This window comes from Chaetomium fimeti (assembly GCF_033439085.1).
Source record: "Chaetomium fimeti strain CBS 168.71 chromosome Unknown B0H64scaffold_2, whole genome shotgun sequence".
NCBI lineage: Eukaryota > Fungi > Ascomycota > Sordariomycetes > Sordariales > Chaetomiaceae > Chaetomium > Chaetomium fimeti.
Genome location: NW_026944330.1, coordinates 4358203 through 4376923, shown reverse-complemented (window position 1 = coordinate 4376923; position 18721 = coordinate 4358203). Strand labels below are relative to the sequence as shown.

Below are 18721 nucleotides of genomic sequence, written 5' to 3'. Positions count from 1 at the left end.
TATATTTATATATAATACTTAAATAATATAGTATTAATAACCTCAATCCTATATAAACCCTATAGTATCTATACCTTAAACTTCTATATTTATAGAAGCTATTTAATAAAGAAAAGATACTTTATTAATAAAAGATAGGAAGCTTTAACTAGCTAATAACTGGTTTATACTCTAATATTATATATATTATATTGTAATTATATAAAGTTAATAATAGTCTATTAGAGGAGTATATCTTACTTCTCTAATATCTTTACTAATATTTAAATAGAACTATTATATTTAGGATTAAATTTAGTAGATTAATAATAATTAATAATTTAATAATAAAGGTATTTATAGATACCTCTTTTACTAATAATTTATTTAGATAATAATCAACTAATAGTTATATTATCTTTATTATAGGAGGCCTAATACTATAGAAGATAAAGAAGTAAACCTTTATTACTCTAAGTATAATAGAGGCCGAATTTATAAACCTTACCCCTACTATATTAGCGATATAATAGGTAGCTAAGATATTAAAGGATTATAGTACCGAATAGCTAGTACTATATATAGTAATAACCGATAGTAAGAATACCTAGATAATAGTAATAAATCCGTTAAATATAGTATATATAAGATATCTCGATATCCGATATAAATGGATTGTTAAGAAGGTTAAAGAGGGTCGATTTATAGTTAACTATATTAAAGGAACTAATATAGTTACTAATAGATTAACGAAACCATTAAAGTATAAGATATATATACAGTTCGTTAAGATATTGGGGATGATATTACAGGAGGTTCCGTAGAAGGACTGAGACATTACAGGATCTATTGGGAGGTATAGAGCCTCAACACTATATAAACTATCTAGACTTCTATATTCAGTAGTTGGGAGGAGGTATGTGGCCGTTTGTGGAGGGGTGTGAGAGGTGGGGCCTTCCCTGGCCCACCTTACGTGCAGGGCAACCGCCCACATCCTCCCGCAGTGGCAGGGCTAGCTAGCTTTTCCTCCTACACACAACATTCCACACACGTTTTCCCACCGACTCTACTATCGCGAGTCCCACAACAAATGTTGATAAATATACAAAGTAGACGTTAGGGGTTATATGTGAAGGGAATTATATCGCGCGTGCCTGCCAATTCCCCTCCTTGTCTTCCCATCCAACGTCATTACATCACTTCACCCGTGCCGTCGGGACATAATGATATACTCTGCAAAACAACACTGTCCCAACACAGTCTAGAAAACTCGAAAATCCCCACGGTATTTTCAAGTCAAAGGGTATTGACGATGTTAACCGGTAGAGACCCAAGCCCGGATGTCCGAAGTCGACTACCGTCTAGATCCGTCGTTTTCCGGAGAAAGGCAACGTCGTCGGTTCCTCCAGGACAAAGTCGCCACCTCCGCATCAAACAGCGGTGTTCTATTGGTAATGTACCCGAATCCCGTGGTGGACGACGCAGTGAGGCCTACCACTGCCCCCTCATCCAGGGAATGACCGCAGCCACCAACGCAATGGTCGTGTCGACCTTTGGCTGTAACTGGTCCGAATTTGATATCAGGGCTGGCCGATATGCATCGCCCCCGCTCAAGGACAAACAAACGGTTTCTGCGGTTGTGGTGGTAAATTGGCTTTTCTTCCCCGGAGCATCAACTAACCCCCCCTCCGACCAAGCCCTGTTGGAAGGCTGGATTCAACCTCGAGTTTCCACTTCCTACCGTGGTATGGTGCATATATTTCGTCTCCTGTAGAGGTACCGCTGGGGTGCCCCAATCTGTCTTCCAGCTGCTGTCAAACCACCCCAAAACCGCTGTAAATCGACAAAACGCGTCGGTGGAAGCCCTGTCAATACCCGGACCGGGGACGGAACTCACTCATCCCCGCCGCGTAAATCGACCTCAAACCCGATTCTCAACATGGCGTCCCAGAAGAAGCCCTACAAGCCGAAAGCAAAGAAAGCAAAGAAGCCCGAAAGTACGACTGCTATGTTTCCAGACCTCCACGAAGACATCGAGAACGCCCTTTCGGCCGAGGGAACCATCATCACCCCGAAACCGACGTTCAACCCCACCGAGGACCACGAAGAACGCATTGCCGCCAAGGAAACCTACATCATGGGAAGATTCCAATGCCGCAACCGAACGTGTCCAAAGAAGGGCTGGGGCAGCAAGAAGATTTTTATTGTCATCCAGCGGTTCCCGGACAACGGCTACAATGCTGTCGTGTTCAAGCAGTGCTGCAGCATATGCGAGGAGTTGGGCATTATGAGAATCAATGAGAATTCCTACGTGGAGAGAGTCATGTACTGGCTGAAGAAGTGGGCTGGAATCTATATCGAGGAAGACAACCGTGAGCGAAAGAAAGGGCCGCCGCATGAGGAGGATCTCTGCGAGGGCTGCAAAGTTGGTCTTTGTCAACGTGGTCGGAATGCTATTATGGTATCCCCGGCCTTCACATGATATCGCTGTAGCACCGGACCTGGCTCGATTTTTAGCATCCCATACCATAGTCCCCACGTCCGTATGATAGTTCTGTTAGTGTGAGCTCCATCCCGCCAGGCGGAGCAGGACCAAGAGTACTCCGGCTTGGGTCTCACCACCGTGGGTCATCGGATTGCTCCTGTTAAATTTCATAGTGTCACCGTTGCTTGATTCACCCCTCGCACCTGTATGTGTCTGTAAAGAACGAAATATACCACGCACTGTCATGCTCGATTCCAGGAAAACCCGCCCCCACTCCCATTACGAAGTCCGATGTCATGCACAAATGTGGAGTACCTAGATGGGGTTAGGATGGGGCGTGAGACTGTCTCTCGATTGTTGCATGTAACTGTGATGAAGCGGGACTGAATTAAGGGGGAGGTAGCTCATGGCTCACACTGAGATAATACAGGTGCCTGCCTGCTTGCCCGGTTTTGGATGTTTGGATCCTAGTGGTGGGTTTACCAAGGTGCGTCACACGAGCAGAAGTAGTATAGGCAACCATTAGAAGTTTTATGGTGATAAGAAAGGTGAAGATGGTTAATGTCGAGCGGATTTCCGCAACAGACTCACCGGGCTTACCACCTCTCGACGGAGTGAAGATCGGTACCTAGTGTGTTGTATCACGCCCTTCACATCTCAAGCCTAGCGAGATGGGGAGATTTCCCGGTCGCAATCTACTTGGTAAGCACTTTAAGGGTTCGTCACCCGTGGCAGCGGATCCCACATGAGGTGAATGGTAAACACCCCGCAGGTCCTGGGCCGCTAAGGATGGAGGGTGCTACCACGCAGACGGACGGAGGATACTACATCTACGCCCGGCTAACCGTGCCTCCACCCAGGCGCCCCCACCATCATCACATCCTCCCCCGTCCCACAAGATCCTCCCCGCAAAACACGGCCACCGCGTAGGTAGTTACCCCGTACTGTATGTAGCACACCCTGAACGGCCCGAACCACAAACAACCCACGTTACACAACCCAACTTACACCACACAACCCAACCTACCTACCTACACAACACCACGCCGCCACCGACCCCAACCCCAACCGTCTTCATCAGCGGCGCCACCGGCAGCCAAGGCTCGGCCCTCGCCCACCACCTCCGCCAGCATCTCGCCTGGCGCGTGCACACCACCGTGCGCAACCCCTCCTCCCCATCATCCGCCCAAGCCCTCGCCGCCATCGGCGTGCAGCTCACGCTGGGCGACTGGGACGACACCGCCGCGCTGGCAGCCGCCCTAGCTGGGTGCGACAAGCTGTTTTTGTGTCTGCTGCCCGATTTCAGCGATCCGACGCGCGAGCTGCGCCAGGCAAGGGTGCTGGTGTGGCTGGCGTGGGAGGCTGGCGTGCGGCAGGTGGTGGCGTCGACGTCGCTGGGGGTGTTTACGCTGGAGGATGAGAGTGAGATGGCTGTTGGTGCGGGCGGGGGGTTGGTGGTGGTGCCGGGGTCGGTGATGGCGGGGCATTTGGCGAATAAGAAGGGGATTGAGGAGGCGGTGAGGGCCGGGGGGGGGGGGGGGGGGGGGGGGGGTTGAGGCGTGAACTTATTTGAGGCCGGCGTTTTTCATGGCCAATTATCTGGAGACGAAGGTGGCGAGGTATCCGGAGCCGAGGGAGAGGGGGACGTGGACGACGGCGATGACGGCTGAGGCGAAGTTGGCGTTGATCGACCATGCGGATATTGCGGCGTTTGCGGTGGCGGTGTTTTAGCAGCCGGAGAGGTTCCATGATCGGACGTTTGGGCTGGCGGGTGACAGTGAGATGTTGATGGTGCAGGAGACGCTGGATGCGTTGGGGGGGGGGGGGGGGGGGGGCGCGGGAAGGCCGTTTAAGGCGGTGTTCATAACGGATGAGGAGATTGCGGAGAAACAGAGGACGTCCAACGTCTTTACGGACTCGCAGGTCTCGTTGCGGTATGCGGCCAAGTATATCGACATGGGATGAGATTGCGTCGGTGATCCGGCCTACTTCGTTCAGGGACTTCTTGGAAAGGGAGAAGGAGGGCGTCCATAAAGGCGACGTATCTATGAAGGGTCATGGCTTCACTAAATATCAGCCAGCACCCGGTTCTTGTTTCCTCTCTTTCTACATGGTGCATTTCGCTAGCTGCCCGTCTATCCCATAGTACATATAATAATTGTCGATATCCTGAAGCCCTTAATAGGTGTCTTCTTTCTTGTCCCTTACAACCTAGGCTTCCTATTTTAGTGTAGCATAGGTATAATGAGGGCAGGTTGTACAGGTTAAGAAATGCCCAAGATACGAACTACCTACCCAGTCTTTGCTACTTACCATCACCGTCCAAAGTTGGCTAGGTCTAAAACAGTAAGAACTTTAATTCTTATGCTCGTATATGCGTGTATGTCTACCCTGGTGGTTGGATCCCCCAGGTTTGCGGGCACGGGTCAAACTGCCGGAGCCCATGTTCATCGAACCTTAAATACGACTTGCACTTTTTGACAGCAGGACAGCGGGAGCAACACACGCGTGCCGTTGCATGGTTCCTCGGCCGTTTGGTTCCGCCGCCTCCTTGCGCCACCGGCTCGGCCCAATAGACGCCATCCAATTCAGCCTGTTTGAAGCATTCGATCCCGATGTCAAAAGATTCCAAACCCGTTGCTTTGACAGTTGTTCCCAGCAACTGGATGGAAGTAACGTGAATAATAAGAGTACGTCTGACTATGCCGGAAATGGTGCAGATCGTCAAGGAGGTGTGCTCGTCTTCGAGCCCGTGTGCTGGACGCCGCGGGAAGAACCTCCATTTGGCGGCGGACGGGTGACAAAGTACGCCGAAAGCCAACTGTCAAAGCAACCCGTGGTTACATTTGGCAATATAGATACCGGAGGTAGCGCACAAATAACGTCCAAGCTCGGACACTCTCGGACTCGAAAGTTCCTGGGGAAGAAGGGAGGCCCTGAGTGCGTTAATACGCAGGAGGGCTGTTAAGAACTTAAGAACCCACAACAACTCTATCTTGGAGTGTCGATCTTCAACCTTCCAACCCCGTATTGATGCCTAACAAGATATCAAGCATTGCTTTTACAAAGACCCTGTAAATCCTAGGTCTAAAGATGCGGTTTTCCCAACTCGCTGTTGGCGCCATCCCAGTTGTGGGTGTCCTGGGCCACGGAGGCGTTTACAATTACACGATTGGAGACGTTTCATACGCTGGGTAGGGATTCCGAAACCCCTGTCTTCGGGCGAGGCTAATAGTCAAACACCCAGTTCGTACCCGTGGCTTCTCGAGGATCAGCAGCCGAAGGGCATCCAGCGCCGTTGGTGGCCTGACCCGATTCAGTCTGTGGACCACCCCCAACTCTCTTGCAACCGCGGAAACCCGCTGGAGAAGAATCTTCCCACGCAGCATGCCCCCATCCAGGCCGGCACCAACATCACGGCGTACTACGTCCCTCCCAAATGCCCGCCTAACTTCAACCAGCCTACCGAGAGTCTCGCTCCGGAGTTCCAAGACCCGCACCCGCCGATGCGGTGCATGGGCCCGGAATACTCGTGGGTGCACTCCACGGGCCCACTCCTTGCCTACATGGCTGCTTGTAACGGGCCGTGCGACGAGTTCAACCCCGAGGGGGAGAAGGTCTGGTTCAAGATCTACGAGTCCGGGCTCAAGAACGGCGGCGAGTTGAACGAGTGGGGCCAAAGAATCGACGTTGCCTCTAGCCAGGGTTGGGACCAGATGACTTTCGCCAACCAGGGATGGAGCATTACGATCCCGAAGAACCTGAAGCCGGGCAACTACCTCATCCGGCACGAGATCATCATGATCGAGCTGATGCCTCCCCAGTTGTACCCCGAGTGCGCCCACCTCACGGTGACTGGGGACGGGAACGAGCTTCCTGGCGAAGAGTATCTGGTCTCCTTCCCGGGTGCTTACTCTCTGGAAGGTAAGTTGACCCTTCCTCTGGGGGTAGATAGAAGAGATATGAATCTGACCGTCTGTCTAGACCCGGGTCTCGCTATCAGCGGCGATTTGTACTCTCCAAAGGGACACTCCACTTACGTAAGTGTAGAAGTACCTGAAAGACAAGTTGATATACCTACTGAACCTAATATTAGAACTACACCATTCCCGGGCCGGCCGTTTGGACCGGCGAGAAGTAGCGGCGTACCCCAAGAAGAGGAAGCTGAGCAACCCAAATTGAGTGTGCGGAACATGAAAACCCAAACGAAAGCAGACGTAACGCTAGCAGAAGAGTGAACGATATGGATTTACTCGACGGTTTGCTCGAAATAGTTAAGCCATCGGAAATTGAACTGTTATGGGATTCGCAAAGGGCATGCGTGCTGTGTGTTCTCAGGATCGACGGTGGGAACCCTTGTCAGTGACTGTCTAAAAGGGGGCCTAAACAAAAAGGGGGGGCCCTCGCACAATCCAACCCCAAACCACGCCAAGCTCGTCTTCTGCCTGCACTGAACTGTCCAACCCCTGAGGCTGACATATTCGGACACTTCCCCGGGCGGCAACGGACTTACCTAACCCCCCGAGCCGGAGAGGCCACAGCGGGGCGGCGACATTTCGGGGCCAAGGGTAACTTGAACCTGCCAACAGACTGAGGAGGCAGCTGCGTGGCAGGTGTGATCGATTAAGCACAACATGCGGGGAACTCGCATTATAAATCCGATGTCTTTGCGTTTTCCCAGTCGTCACTTTCCGTCGAGTCCAGCCGTTCCATTCTCCGTCTCAACCCGAGCAGCACTCAAACCATTCACCCTCTCCAAAACAACCCCAACAACAACAACAACAACAACAACAACAACAACAACAACAACAACAACATACCAACCCCGGACCAGCCCCGGATCCCGCAACCTCCACACAACACCACCACCACCACAAACACCCACCCCCAAACCACCCAAAATGACCACCCCCGTAAACGCCTACGACATCGGCATCGCCACCCCCCTCCGCGGCCTCCTTTCCCTTCAAAACATCCTCGCCAAAGCCGCCGCCCACCCCTCCGCCGCCACCCTCGCCATGGCCAAGCTCCACGGCTGCGAAGACATGAAGCCCTTCGCCTTCCACGTGCAGTCGTGCGTGTCCATCGCCCGCGGCACGCCCGACCGTCTCGTGCCCGCCACGCAGCCCGTGGAGACCGAGCAGGCGGGTGTTGATTTGGATGAGGAGAATGTGACGCTGGAGAAGCTGGGGGTGTTGGTGCAGGGGGTGGTGGGGTTGTTGCAGGGCGTGCGGGAGGGGGAGATGGAGGGCGCGGAGGGGAAGAGGGTGGTGTTGAGGTATGGGGGGGAGCACACGTTTGTGTGGCAGGGGAGGGGGTATATACTGGGGTATGGGCTGCCGAATTTTATGTTTCATTTGTGTATGGCGTATTCGATCCTGAGGAGTCAGGGTGTGGATGTGGGGAAGATGGATTACATTGGGCCGTTTATGGACGGGATGACGGTCCAGGAGTGACGGTTAAGGGGTTTGTTGTGAAGGGGTGGTTTGTTCGTGATGGGATATCATGCATAGCCACTGTCTGGACTCGCGCCTACGCTTAAGGGGGTGGCCAGTTTGAGACCAGCGAATCTAAGAACACTGCTTTTACTCCTCATACATGTGGCATATGGTTGCAAGGGAACATATGATACATTAACAAGCTTTCGAACAACACAATGGTCATACATCATCCCTCATACAGCGTCCCGCGGACAAACAAGTTGCATCCGGCCTTCGTGCCAATGCCAAAGTTGTCCGTTTCCAGTTGAAAGTCCTCGGCCGTTGCGCCCTAAATCTCAAAGTCAAAACGCCGGAAAAGGGTAGAGAGCAGCTGGTACAACTCGGCCCAAGCGAGGCTGGATCTGTTAGCAAAGGACTCAACTAAGCCTAGCAAAACGGGTAGCAAAACGGGGTGGCTTACTGCATCCCAACGCAGGTCCTCGTCCCCTTCGAAAACGGAGCATACACCTTGTCGAGCGCCTTCCGATCCGTAGGATCCATCCACCGGTCGGGGTTGAAGCGCAACGGCTCGGGATACAACTTCTCATCAGTATGCATCAGCAACGTAGTCATGCCCACCGGCGTGCCAGCGGGGATACGCCAGTCACCGTAGACGAGGTCCTTGTTCGTAAGGCGGGCCGATCGGGTACCGATCGCGGGGCTGAGGCGCAGACCTTCCATCAGCACCGCCGTCAGGTACGGTAGCTTCTCGAGCGTCGTCAACGGGATCGGGTCAGGCGATGTGGCCGCCGCCGCAACAATCTCGGCTCGTACCCGCTGCAGAATCTCGGGGTCGGAATAGACATGGAAGAGGATGAGGCGCAGAGCGCTGGCGGTCGTCTCGAATGCCGCTCCCGTCAGAGTGGCGATCTCTTCAAAGACACGCTCAAACGTCTTTTCGGAAGGTGGCAGTTTGGAGCGCACAATCTCGTGCACTACAGTAGTCTGGGACTTGTCGTCGTTGGGGTCAGAGGCTCTAGCCGCCGCCAGAGTTTCTTTGGTGTCCGCTTCGGATTGCTGATAGGGGGCGTTAATCACACTCTTCAGTGCCGGATGAAGCCTGCATTACCTGGAGATAGCGAAGGAACTGCTGGGTGCCTTCGTCTGCGGTCTTCATGACCCAGTCGATCGGGATGGACCTCAGAGTTGGACCAAACCAGCGAATGTGTTTCGTCGTGCGCCAGAACACGCCGGCGCCCTGGGACGAGATGGACAGGCCGATGCCGAAGTCCTCGCGGTCCAGCTCATTGTACTGCTTGCCCGTAATGTACTCATTTGCGATGTCTCTGGTGAAGGCGCTGACCGCTGCACCGAGGTTGAGTGTGGTTCCGCTGGCGGCGAGAGCGTCGATGCGCCGGCTGAGCTTGTCCACGTTCTTGCGGATTAGGTCTTGCCGAGAAGCAACCTTGGCCTTGGAGAATAACGGGGCAATCGCCGCGCGGTGGGCCTTGTGTGCATCGTGATCTACGAAACAGGTTGCTCAGCCATCTAGGCCAGGGGTCATGGTAGATATCGGTGCCCATGAGGTAGTCATACCTGAACCGAAAACGGTGGAGCTCTTGGCCCCAAAAGCATCGTACATGAAGCCGTACTTGCCCCAACGGCCATCCATGCGGTAAATCTTGTCATAGAATGCCGGGTCTATCACATGCAGTTCGAAGGGGCTGATGCGGATAATGGGACCTACCCGAACATGGAGTTAGACACAAATTTACAAGCCGGCCTTTCATCACAGCAGAATTTCTGACCATATTGTTTGTGCAATTCGGCAATCTTCTTCGTATACTGCCCGTTTTGAACGACATCGTAGTAGGCCTCGTACCAGCGCGAGAGGGCGGCGAGCTTGGGGCCAGGAAACCGAGCGAGCGGGTGGAGGAACAAGCGGTAGAAAGCGAGTGTTGCGTAGTATGTCACGGCCGCCCCAGCCAGGTTGCGCCAGCCGAAGAGGCTTCTCAAACTGTAGATGTATTCCATTGCTCGCGTGAGGGCCGGAGGAAGCAAAATGCAAATAGGTAGAGGGGTTGACCGTTGGTCGTTGGCACCACCAGTGGATTTAAGGCTGGGCCGGCCCTCGTGGGATTCAGCTTGCTGGGTAGGGAGGTATGTATGTAAATAAACCCCAGGGGTTTGTGAGATGGTGCAACGAACCAACCAACAACACCACATGGAACCCTCACCAACACGGAATTCCGAAGATGACGCGAGCACAAGGATTACAAGACGGATTTGAACAAAACAATGGCAAACTACTCACCCGAAGGTTCTGTTGTGCTACCAGGGAGCAATCAGGAGAATGATTGGGAATTTGAGATATGTGCTGTGCTGCAAGATACCCACCACCACCGCATCGAAATTCGGGCAGAAACCACGAGGGGGTAACTACATACATGTCCATGGTTCCCGGGGGGGTGCTGGTCAGATTACTGGGGGCCTGGACCAACGCCCAGTCTTCCTGCATACCTGCATATCCGACGACCCACCCCCCCCCCCCTCCCCCAACCATAGCAAACGCGGGAGGATTATTAAGCAACTGGGACACACCCAGGCAGCTCTCATTGAAACCCTCCCTTCCCACGTCGTTTCTCCCTCCATCGCGTTGGGACGGAGGTGCAGCGGCCTATCCTCCGTTCGACTGATACAACGCCCCTGAACGCGGGCGTGATGATTACCCCTGATGCATTCATGGGGGGATTGCATGAGCAGCGTAGTCTGCCCAGACCACGGAGCGTAGGGTACCTGAACAGCTTAGGCGGGCTCACCTGGAGCTGATCTTGCTCGTGAGGGTGCATATTCGGGTTCCTCAGTCCCGCCTGTGCCCCTATCCCCCACCTAGCCACAGAGATGAAGCGACCCCGGACTTGGAAGTCAGCCAGTGCTCACCCCGAATTTGTCGACGCGAGACTCGGAAGCAGTGGCGACCGCAAGGGCAATGCGGCACAGTCGAACCACCGATGCGACCATGTCTCGTGCACTTGATTCGGCACCTCGCGCCACGAGGAGACCATCCGGTATGTCCCCAACTGTAACTCTCACCCAGGGCGACGTGATCCAGTGGCTGATTGCCGTGACCGAAAACCACGGCCCGAAGCAACTGACAGCCCCCAAAATCGCCACGCGCATTCTCGCGTTAACATCCATGTTTGTCTTCGCTATCGGCTGGGTCTTTGCACATGTCGGACTGGATATCTACTCCAGCCCGTCGCGCGATGATTTCGTCAGCGGCCTGGAGGAAGAGTGCGCCCGCGTCTCTGATGAAGATAAAAAGATCGCCACCAAAGAGGCCGCGGACGCCCTCTACCGACTCGACTCGGCGGTGCGCGAGTCGATGCGCCCGAACGATGCAATGGTTCATCTGATGCCTCTGGATGTGTGGAGTGGAGAGGGGATCGATCTTGGGGGCGGCATCCGGATCACAGCTGGCTCAGGGGTCCGCACTGTCTTCCCTGCACAAATGGTGCATATGGATCCGTGTAAGTACAAAGTACCGGAGCGACCCGATGCGTTTCGCTTCTCTCGGGAGTTTGATGAAGCGGAGAATGCCGGAAGCCCGTCGCCGGCTGGAAAGAGAGAACTCATGACCAACGTGACGGCCAAATTCTTACCCCTTGGGTAAGGCAGAGATGCCTGTCCGGGCCGGTGGTTCGTGGCGCACATGGTAGAACGGTCAGTTGCGTATGTGCTTCTGAACTACGACGTTGAGGTCACGAAGAGGCCGGGTAAGCGCCAGTCGCTGCTGAACTTTATGCTCCCGCCAGAGAGAGCCGAGATGCGTGTCAGGTGGAAGCACAGCTAGATTCAAGGGGGGGGGCGGCCTTCGCTTTCTGGTCTAATTAATACCCTCTATGCTGGTTCAATTTGTGATCTACCTAACACATGACACATGCTTTTTGATATTGACCATGTGAGACCGGAATACAGTTCCGTTGTTAACAAGCCATCTTCAACCGGAAGGCACGGGGGAACCGGACCAGGTCGGTTTCCTTAACGGAGACTGCGACCGCTGTCGTAGCTTATGCGCAGCTCAGTGGCGGCCTGCTCCGAATCCCCAGGCTCGCCAACCTTTCTAGAAGCCCCGTCGCGGCCGAGGTAGGCGCTGGGGTGGAAAACACAAAACACCCCGATAGCGATGAGCATCGGCACCGACTCAAACACCCAGAACAGCCACTCGTGTGTGAACGAGTATCCTTCGATGCCTTCAGCAAACTCGGCCACGCGGTAGATGCAGCGTATCTGTAGCGCGGACTCACATTAGCACACCAACCCCCATCTCACAATCACCCCCTTTCCCACCCAACGGAGATACACCAAAACAAACAAAAACAGCACATACCATGATCAAAACCGACGACACAAAAACCGCCAGCACCACCCTCTCCCACCCCACCGGCGCATCCCCCGCCAGACACCCCCCCTTCCTCGTCGCCAAGTACCAAAACCTCGCCAAAATCCCCAAGAACACCGCAAACGCCACCGCCTGCAACACCAGCCCCCCAATCAGCACATACACGCCCACCTCAGCCGTCGTCCCCACCCACTGCACCGAGCTGGAGATAGACGAGCCGCTGGCCTGGACCAGGCAGGAGAGGACGTCGCAGCCGACAAAGACGCGGGTGAGCAGGCGGGCGGGGATGCCCAAGACGCGGTGGCGGGTGCGGGCACGGTCGAGGACGGCGCGGATGAGGCGGCCGATGAGCAGGTAGTTGCCGGCGGCGATGAGGACGGGGGCGAGCACGATGAGGGTTTGGCTTGCGGCGAAGGGGCCCTGTTTTTGGGGGGTGGGGGTGTTGGTTAGTTCCTTGGTGGCTGGTTGCGTGTGATACCAACGTAGTGAGGGTGGGAAATGGGCGAGGTTGAAGGGGTTGGGGTTGGGGGGGGCGGGGGGTAAGAAGGTTGATGGCAGACGTACGACCTGGGTTGGCTGCTTGATGGAGTAGCACCGCAGAGCATAGCCGAGCACTTCGACGGCGGCACCGACGACAACGGCAGTGAAGAACCAGGCGCGGTACTTGATGACGGTGAGGTAAAAGATTGCGAGGAAGACAAGGCCATAGAGGACAGTGGCGAGAATGGTGACTGGGAAGGATGGGTCGTAGGGCCAGATGGAGCTCTGTTCGTCCGCCATCTCGTCGTGGGCGGGACTTCTCGCGTTGGGCCTCGTTTTGACGAGGAAATAAGTCGTACTTCGAAGGGGAGTGAGTGTAAGACAAGCAAAGGCCCGGATATGATGGGTTGTCGAATCTGGCTCGGGATGGTGCTTCACAGCTGGACATCGTGATAACACCGAACATCGTCGTAACACAACAGCTCATATATACAATGCCAGTGATTTCGAACACGCGTCACCATTAAACGGTTCATTGACGGTTCAAGATTACAGCCGCACGATATCAATCGGATCCATCCCGAGCTGACGTCGGTACCTATTAAGATGTTTCTTGGCGTTCGTGCTGGCCTCCGCGTTTACCCCTGGGCACGAGTCCGAACCCGACGAATGCGATAGCCTCGTCACTTTTGAGCCCCGCCCAAAACAACGCATATCGTCTTACGGCCGCCACAGCTCCTGCTATTTTTGTGTGTTTTGCTTGCTAGAGGTAGAGATTGCCAAAACTTCCCGCTTCAACACAGAGTTACAATGCCCACTCGGAACAAATCCCCAGTCATGCAGCGTTGCATGTGAGGATGAAGACGTCTCCGAGGCCGTGTATTAACCCCGAACAGGACGTTTCTAGGATGGGCACCCTTCTCGGGAGGTTGAGGGGGTCATTCAAGGCCTATCATCTGTGTCGGACAACTCTGCCCGCGGGGTTGGTGGGTCGGGTTCCCGATGTCCAGTTTGGTTCTTGATGCGACCTCCCGTGTTGGGTGTTTGGTATGAACTGCTGATGATGTGTCTGAGATCGAATCAAGTGTCTCACAACATCGGCAACCTTTACAGCGTATTTGGGTCCCGTAAGCGCAACATTTTTGGATGACGACTTCCTTCCTTTCTATCCTTAATACGTTCCTTGACTCCACCCTCCCAAGTCTAACCGAAACGAATCCCGGAGTTCGGGTCCCAGGCCCCTCTCCCTGGCGGCTTTGCAGTCCCCTGTCTCCCCGACTGGGCATTGTTGCTCCCGCTGGTAGCAGGCGACCCGCTGAATCGTATCCCCATCTCAGGGGTCCATGCGCCCTGCATACTCGCAACGGGGGCGACGGGCGGCATCGGCCGAGGCTGCTGGGGCTGGACGTTGTCGGCCCAACTCTGAATTTGTGCCTCAACTGGTGGAGAGGCGTGGGGGGTCTGCCGACTGGGCTGGGGCTGAGGCTGCGTGTAGTAGGATGCTGGGTTCGGCGTTTGGTACGACTGTGCAGGCGACGATTGCGTGGGGTTGAGCGACAGTGACGATAACGGGGGCATGGAAATCTCACTGGACAAGGTTAGTATCGAGTCGACAGAAATGTGGCTGATTAGCTTACTCTTCGAGGGCGCGCGCCTCCTTTCTCCTCTCGTTAACCCATTGACGCGCCTGATTCCGGAAGCCCTCAACTATCCTGTTAAGATCGTTGTAGAACTTCCTCCCCACCTCAACGTTGCTGACAATCTCCTTGTACTTATAGTACGCGTTGTCAAGCCGCTGCAGCGCTTTTTCCCTGTCATGGCTTCCTTTCTCACCAATGTTCCTTTTCTGCGCCTCGAAATCTCGGTTGGCCCGCTGCAGGTCCTCGACGGTCTTTTCCTGATCCGCAAGTTCCTTCTCTACGACCTCAAGTTCAGGCTCGTACAAGCTGTCAAGGCGTCTGTCGAAGAATTCTTCGAAATGGGCGGGTACGATTGGAGTGTTGGGGTATAACCGTTCCAGACGGGCTGTTTCCCCAAGGATATCCGCTTTGATCTCATCGGCCCGACTCCTTGCACGAAGAGATTCCACGCGTTTTCTCCTCCTCGACTCGAGACGCAGGACATCGTTGTAAACCCCCCTCAGCCTTCCTATGGCTGGTTTAAGGAGCTCAGGGATCTCGGTTTTCCTGCTGTTTGGAATGTAATCCATCAGCCCTCGGTCAGGACCGGCGAGGATGGCTAGCGTATCCTTCACCGCTGCGAATTTCTCGCGGACCACCGCATCGCTGGAGGTGCTTGACGCAAAGTAACCGTCGATCTCGGTCGCTTGGTTCCACAACCTAGCCCCGCCGTCGCGGCTCGGTTCGACCCGAGACTCTGGCCGCGCCCAGCGCTGGGTGCCATGTTTCAGCCGCATACTGTTGTCCTCCTCTTCCTCGGCTGCCAACAACGATCGGCCCTCCTCAAAGACAGCCCTGTCGCTAGCGCAAAGCTTCTCAATATCCGTGAGGCCGCGTTGAAGTCGATTGATGGCATCGGCCTGCCGGATTTCGTCGGCGTGCTGGGCAAGGGTACCGGGCAGCCCCAAGGGTTTCTCCAGGGCCTGAAGTGAGCCGGGGAGATTTAAGCTCGAGAGGATCTCATGCAGCTTGTCGGTCATAGTCTCAAGCTCGGCGACAATGTTGTTGTTGACGAGACGGTCCCTCCGCTCTTCATAAATAGACACAGCCACATGAACAGAAAAGGGAACCAGTTTGCTGAATAGCGGCGGCCCAAACTCGGCGTTCTCCCCCATGTACTCGTGGGGGTTGGCAACCTGCGGCGGTACACGAGCCACAGCCATGTTGGCACGCTCCAAGATCTTCAGTTCGGGCTTCGGTGTGACGATCTCTGCCAACGGTCAGCATGCCGTAGCAAAGGATTCGTGCAGTAGACTCACGAAGGTAAAGGATGTCGTTGTCTTTCTCGGCCCGCTTAAGGTCGTCCTCTACCCGTCTCTTCAACCCCTGAAGATCGTCCACCACGGCCTTGTTGATGTACCCTCCCCTGCATTCCTTCAAGCCCTCGTTAACGCAGGCGACAGCATCAGTCAGCCTCGCAACCTCCTCGCCGTACCTCTTCTTCTCTAAACAGTCGCAGGCGGCACGATACTGAGCGGCGGCGGCGAAGTGGTGGTGCTTCGCGCTCATGTGATGGATCCAAGCGGAACTGATGGCCTCGCTGCGCATGGCTGCCTCCCCAGCCAGGTTGTAAAGATCAGACACCCGCGCAGCCAGCTTGGCGATGGAGGCGTCCTTGTACCCATCCATCACTGCCTTCTGCCAGAAACACTCTTGGCTCTGAGCCAGGAACAACTGCGTCAAGGACTCCAACGTTGCATCGTCCATGTCGTCGGGCGGGTTTGGCATGCCCACCTCGGGCAGTACTTCGGTCTTGATGTGTTTCAGCACCCCCGCAGCCTGGGAAAAGTAACTCGATGCCGTCTTGAGACCCTCGGTGTTGCCGCGGTTGGATGACATGGCAAGCTGCGAGTACAGTGCGGCCAGATTGTAGAGGACGTTCATGAGCTCGTACTTGAGGTTGTTTTGGACGAGGGGGTGTTCGGTATGGTAGCCAAGCGCGGGATACCATGTGAAGTCGACGCCGATCTGTCATGCAATCCCCAGTCTCCCTGTCAGTCTACCGATCGCGAATAAGTAGAAGACATGGAATAAATCCCTACATCGACAGGAAATTTCCCATTCATCCCCACCAACTGCCCGGCGTAGGCCTGTAGCTTCTTGATCCCGCTAGGGTGGGCATCGCGCGAGTTGACGGCGTCGCGGCGCAAGGAGTCGATCACGTGGAGGTCATCGCGAAACATGTCCGGGTGCTGATCGTACTTTTTCGAAATGTACTGGCGGATCGACGACACGAGCGAGAGTTGGGTCGACTTCCGGAAAGGGAGCGACAAGATGTTGGAACTAAGTATGGCCATCAAAGTCAACTCGAGTCGGTTGGAAGAAGACCAGGGCGGGGCATCGACTCACGTAGTCATCTTGACGGCGGCTGCGCACGGCAGCGCTTCTGTGGGAATAACCTCAGATCCGGGAAGCCTCCTCGGCAGGTCTGGTGTCGGAACTCAAGGGCAGGCAGGTACTCTGGTAACACAGGCTGATGTCATCAGGCACCGCCTGGCCTGGCCCTCCTGTTCAGGGTCTGTGTTCTGAAGGGGATTGTTTGGCGGGGTCTTTCTGACCCAGCGCCCAGGCAACACCAGCCAAACCCCACATGCGCGAGTTTCTTGATGCCTTGTATTCAGGGCATCCATCAGTTTAACCCCATCCGCGCCGGATTGAGTTCATCCCATGGAAGGCGGGTACGACGTACGAAGTTGAGTCTTGAGTGTTCATCCCTTCCCGCCAGCTCACTCACAATAACAGGTTGCACCATCGAAAATTAAATCCCCAACCCTCACCAAAGCAAACTCAGCCCCGACAATCGGATTCGAGTCTTTAAATTCTGTCAACACGAGCTTGGCAACGCATAGCCGCAGGTTGCCACGTTGACTCTTTTTTGAAACCTTTTCGTTTCTTGGTCAGAACCGGAAGCTAAGACTGGGCGATGTCACTGAAAAGATCCGGAATCAGCCGAAAAGAAAAAGAAAAAAGGTTCGACGACATGGAAGTTAACAAAGCACCGGATCACGACATCTGCATCAGCTGCATCCAGTGTGTCGGCTGCATCGGCACGCTCTTCCTCCAATCATCCCCAAGGATCGGCCAGCACCTCGCTCCTCAACCTGGATAGTGCCGCCTCCTCATTCCTTGCTAGGTGGCTTCTGTGCTTCCGCGCTTGATGCTTCAACCAGGTTGCCTGCCGTGCGACCGACATCCGTTATGCAACAGCCCTTGAGGCGTCCTGTCACTCGCTCTAGCTCTGTTGATGCGGTGATTCTAAATTCCCGAGTCCCCGAGCTTCTCTGTCTCGGCCGACCGCATCTCGACTCCCTTGAGATTAGCCCGACACCAGACCCGGACAGCACACCCAAACATGCGCAGGATCTGATTCATTCTCTATCCGCTTGTATGGGTGTCGGATCTCCCCCAAGATGCAGCCCATGAAGTGCGTCCACAGAAGGCGCTTCGGTTGAGACCTTGCGGCAACCAGCGAGAACCGTCCACCACTCGCCTTCGATATCACCGAATTTCCAGGATATCGTCATATCAGGGACAGGGATCCGTTCGGTTCCAATGCTTGTTTCGGTCCCGACTTCCGAAGTGTTGTGGTGTTACCACTTGTTTCAACTCTGCAAACTTCATACCCGCGGCGGTAAGAAGTCCAAGATGCCGAATCGGCCACCGAACCCGGACTCTAAGCTTCCGATTACGGCCCCAACAGTGCCGGCGAGACTTCACTTGTTTTCGGCCATTCCATCTCTCCTATTTATGCTGCGTGTCCACCACAACACAAGGCTGGCTTTGTATAAGATGACCCTGCTCTGTGGCAGGTCTACCAACGTGGCGCCTGTCAAGTGCCTCAGTTGCACCCAATACTACCCAACTAGACCTTACCCAGTCTAAACTTCATCTACTGTCACAATTTCCGCGGCAAACTCAACCGGGGCCATCATGGGGGATGCGGCCCGGCCAATGGATTGCTAAGACCCGTGGCTGGAACAGTCCTCCGATCATCTCCGCTTGGAGCCCCGGGGTCGTGGCGGTCCATCCACGCTGTCGAGAGAATCGCGCACATGGAAGTTCCGCTCTGGTCTCAGATGAGGCATCGGAATATGTAGGTGGACTTTCAACACCATCGCAACATGGTCACTGTGCACAAATCCATCCCCAAGCCAAGGATGAGGCTGCTGCACAAACCCCAATCCCCGGGCCATCTGCCCAGTGCAAGACCTGAAAGTGAGCTGGGCACCAAGCCTCTTTGTGTTAGATTTGGCCTGTCAGCTTGATGAGACGGCAT

The 18721-nt window shown here is 54.6% G+C and overlaps 6 protein-coding genes across 6 annotated transcripts; 3 read left to right on the top strand and 3 right to left on the bottom strand.

The window, feature by feature from the left end:
• Positions 1-1918: 1918 nt before the first annotated feature.
• B0H64DRAFT_415823 (glycosyl hydrolase family 61-domain-containing protein) lies at positions 1919-6605 on the top strand (the record flags this gene model as incomplete). The annotated part of the gene is made up of 8 exons (XM_062805123.1): positions 1919-2290; positions 2936-2937; positions 3546-3914; positions 4039-4173; positions 4207-4410; positions 5712-6388; positions 6449-6504; positions 6561-6605. The coding sequence occupies 8 exons, from the start codon at positions 1919-1921 to the stop codon at positions 6603-6605; spliced, it is 1860 nt and encodes a 619-aa protein (XP_062663059.1).
• Positions 6606-7231: 626 nt separating this feature from the next.
• Positions 7232-8044, top strand: B0H64DRAFT_388909 (uncharacterized protein). The gene has a single exon (XM_062803299.1). It carries the CDS (start codon positions 7366-7368, stop codon positions 7918-7920), a length of 555 nt encoding a protein of 184 aa, XP_062663058.1. The 5' UTR covers positions 7232-7365; the 3' UTR covers positions 7921-8044.
• B0H64DRAFT_388908 (cytochrome P450) lies at positions 8045-10282 on the bottom strand. Its single transcript, XM_062803298.1, has 5 exons — positions 9693-10282; positions 9481-9627; positions 9014-9408; positions 8366-8961; positions 8045-8300 (listed from the first exon to the last, which is right to left on the bottom strand). Exons 1-5 carry the CDS (start codon positions 10108-10110, stop codon positions 8234-8236), a joined length of 1623 nt encoding a protein of 540 aa, XP_062663057.1. The 5' UTR covers positions 10111-10282; the 3' UTR covers positions 8045-8233.
• Positions 10283-10550: 268 nt separating this feature from the next.
• B0H64DRAFT_388906 (uncharacterized protein) lies at positions 10551-11793 on the top strand. Its single transcript, XM_062803297.1, has one exon. It carries the CDS (start codon positions 10874-10876, stop codon positions 11555-11557), a length of 684 nt encoding a protein of 227 aa, XP_062663056.1. The 5' UTR covers positions 10551-10873; the 3' UTR covers positions 11558-11793.
• Positions 11742-13190, bottom strand: B0H64DRAFT_101847 (RTA1 like protein-domain-containing protein). Its single transcript, XM_062797661.1, has 3 exons — positions 12851-13190; positions 12275-12706; positions 11742-12174 (listed from the first exon to the last, which is right to left on the bottom strand). The coding sequence occupies exons 1-3, from the start codon at positions 13064-13066 to the stop codon at positions 11926-11928; spliced, it is 897 nt and encodes a 298-aa protein (XP_062663055.1). The 5' UTR covers positions 13067-13190; the 3' UTR covers positions 11742-11925.
• Positions 13191-13724: 534 nt separating this feature from the next.
• On the bottom strand, positions 13725-16971 carry B0H64DRAFT_101845 (BRO1-like domain-containing protein). Its single transcript, XM_062797660.1, has 4 exons — positions 16488-16971; positions 15705-16413; positions 14404-15655; positions 13725-14354 (listed from the first exon to the last, which is right to left on the bottom strand). Exons 1-4 carry the CDS (start codon positions 16740-16742, stop codon positions 13970-13972), a joined length of 2601 nt encoding a protein of 866 aa, XP_062663054.1. The 5' UTR covers positions 16743-16971; the 3' UTR covers positions 13725-13969.
• Positions 16972-18721: the final 1750 nt, after the last annotated feature.

Excerpts from the sequence above, each read along its gene's own strand:
- B0H64DRAFT_388909 (XM_062803299.1), top strand. The coding sequence starts at position 7,366 with ATGACCACCCCCGTAAACGCCTACGACATCGGCATCGCCACCCCCCTC.
- B0H64DRAFT_101845 (XM_062797660.1), bottom strand. The coding sequence starts at position 16,742 with ATGGCCATACTTAGTTCCAACATCTTGTCGCTCCCTTTCCGGAAGTCG. Across the intron at positions 16,414-16,487 it reads ATGGGAAATTTCCTGTCGAT|ATCGGCGTCGACTTCACATG; the intron begins GTAGGGATTTAT and ends ATTGCATGACAG. Across the intron at positions 15,656-15,704 it reads CAACGACATCCTTTACCTTC|AGATCGTCACACCGAAGCCC; the intron begins GTGAGTCTACTG and ends GACCGTTGGCAG.
- B0H64DRAFT_388906 (XM_062803297.1), top strand. The coding sequence starts at position 10,874 with ATGCGGCACAGTCGAACCACCGATGCGACCATGTCTCGTGCACTTGAT.
- B0H64DRAFT_101847 (XM_062797661.1), bottom strand. The coding sequence starts at position 13,066 with ATGGCGGACGAACAGAGCTCCATCTGGCCCTACGACCCATCCTTCCCA. Across the intron at positions 12,707-12,850 it reads TCAAGCAGCCAACCCAGGTC|GGCCCCTTCGCCGCAAGCCA; the intron begins GTACGTCTGCCA and ends CCCCAAAAACAG. Across the intron at positions 12,175-12,274 it reads TGTCGTCGGTTTTGATCATG|ATACGCTGCATCTACCGCGT; the intron begins GTATGTGCTGTT and ends TCCGCGCTACAG.
- B0H64DRAFT_388908 (XM_062803298.1), bottom strand. The coding sequence starts at position 10,110 with ATGTGGTGTTGTTGGTTGGTTCGTTGCACCATCTCACAAACCCCTGGG. Across the intron at positions 9,409-9,480 it reads CTCCACCGTTTTCGGTTCAG|ATCACGATGCACACAAGGCC; the intron begins GTATGACTACCT and ends CCTGTTTCGTAG. Across the intron at positions 8,962-9,013 it reads AGTTCCTTCGCTATCTCCAG|CAATCCGAAGCGGACACCAA; the intron begins GTAATGCAGGCT and ends GCCCCCTATCAG.